The sequence below is a fragment of the Parasteatoda tepidariorum genome, unplaced genomic scaffold, assembly GCF_043381705.1.
Source record: "Parasteatoda tepidariorum isolate YZ-2023 unplaced genomic scaffold, CAS_Ptep_4.0 HiC_scaffold_33236, whole genome shotgun sequence".
NCBI lineage: Eukaryota > Metazoa > Arthropoda > Arachnida > Araneae > Theridiidae > Parasteatoda > Parasteatoda tepidariorum.
The window spans coordinates 1-979 of NW_027261665.1; the positions used below are offsets into that span (position 1 = coordinate 1).

The 979-nt window shown below is 36.0% G+C and overlaps 1 protein-coding gene across 1 annotated transcript; it reads right to left on the reverse strand.

The window, feature by feature from the left end:
* Positions 1–3: 3 nt before the first annotated feature.
* Positions 4–616, reverse strand: LOC122268601 (THAP domain-containing protein 2; the record flags this gene model as incomplete). The annotated part of the gene is made up of 3 exons (XM_043038601.2): positions 356–616; positions 160–257; positions 4–85 (listed from the first exon to the last, which is right to left on the reverse strand). Coding segments are annotated over exons 1-3 (333 nt in total), but the record flags the coding sequence as incomplete, so codon positions are not given.
* Between the last annotated feature and the right edge of the window lie 363 nt (positions 617–979).

Sequence of the window (979 nt, forward strand, 5' to 3'; positions counted from 1 at the left end):
CGAAGATTCTCGATTACTAACAGCTGTGGTAGAGAAGTGCTTCGGTAAATTTGGATGAAGAGATGGTACTGCATCAGGCTTTAATCTATAAGTAAAAAGAAAATTAGAATATAATATATAACCAGAGACACAAATACTTGATTTTAAAATACATTTTACTTCTTAATCTTTAGTTCGGCTTCTATGAGTAGGCCCGTTTCCTTATCATAGGCAGATGTAGTTGTAAGGAGGTCTTCACTAAAGTGTTTTTCACACACCTAAAAACAATTAAGAATAGGTTAAATCTTTGAAGAAATTTCAAATGCCAAGAGAATATATGGGAGAAAGAAAAGAAAAATACTAGCATAATGCTTACCTTGCTGTGTTTTGTAGGACTGAAATGCTCTCTTTTAATGGCGCGAATCCATTTTTCTCTCAATGCGTCATTTTTAGGGAAGCTAAAAACACTGACTTTTGGGCCATTTTTGTAATTCCCTCGCCATGCTGGTACACAACATGGATGAGGCATAATTTGTTTAAAATTTTGTAATAATTAATTGCATAAGAATGAATTTCGCTTACAAATATCCAAATCAAAATACTAGTACGCCTGACTAAAACAAACGAAGATGAAAGTGTCGCATGTCGCGGGGAATGATCGAAGTATGGTGACGTCACGAGGGGTTGATGACGCAGTTGGAAGGCCTTCTCATCTCGTAGGTCACGGTAAGATACCATGGATAGTAAACTAGATTACGGATCAAATAATAGTGCGTTCCTGTACTGTTGAAATGATAGCGTATTAAAATGAAGGAGTTCAAGAAACAATATAATGTGAGAATATCACTCAACTCTACTGAAACTTTCAGACACTGAATCTGGCAACACCATCGCCGAGACTCATCTGATCAGTCTGTTTACAAACACCGCGTCGTTCAGACGCTCATGTCATTCATTCGTAATTTCCATTCTATTCTTATTTACATCAAATAAATATTTT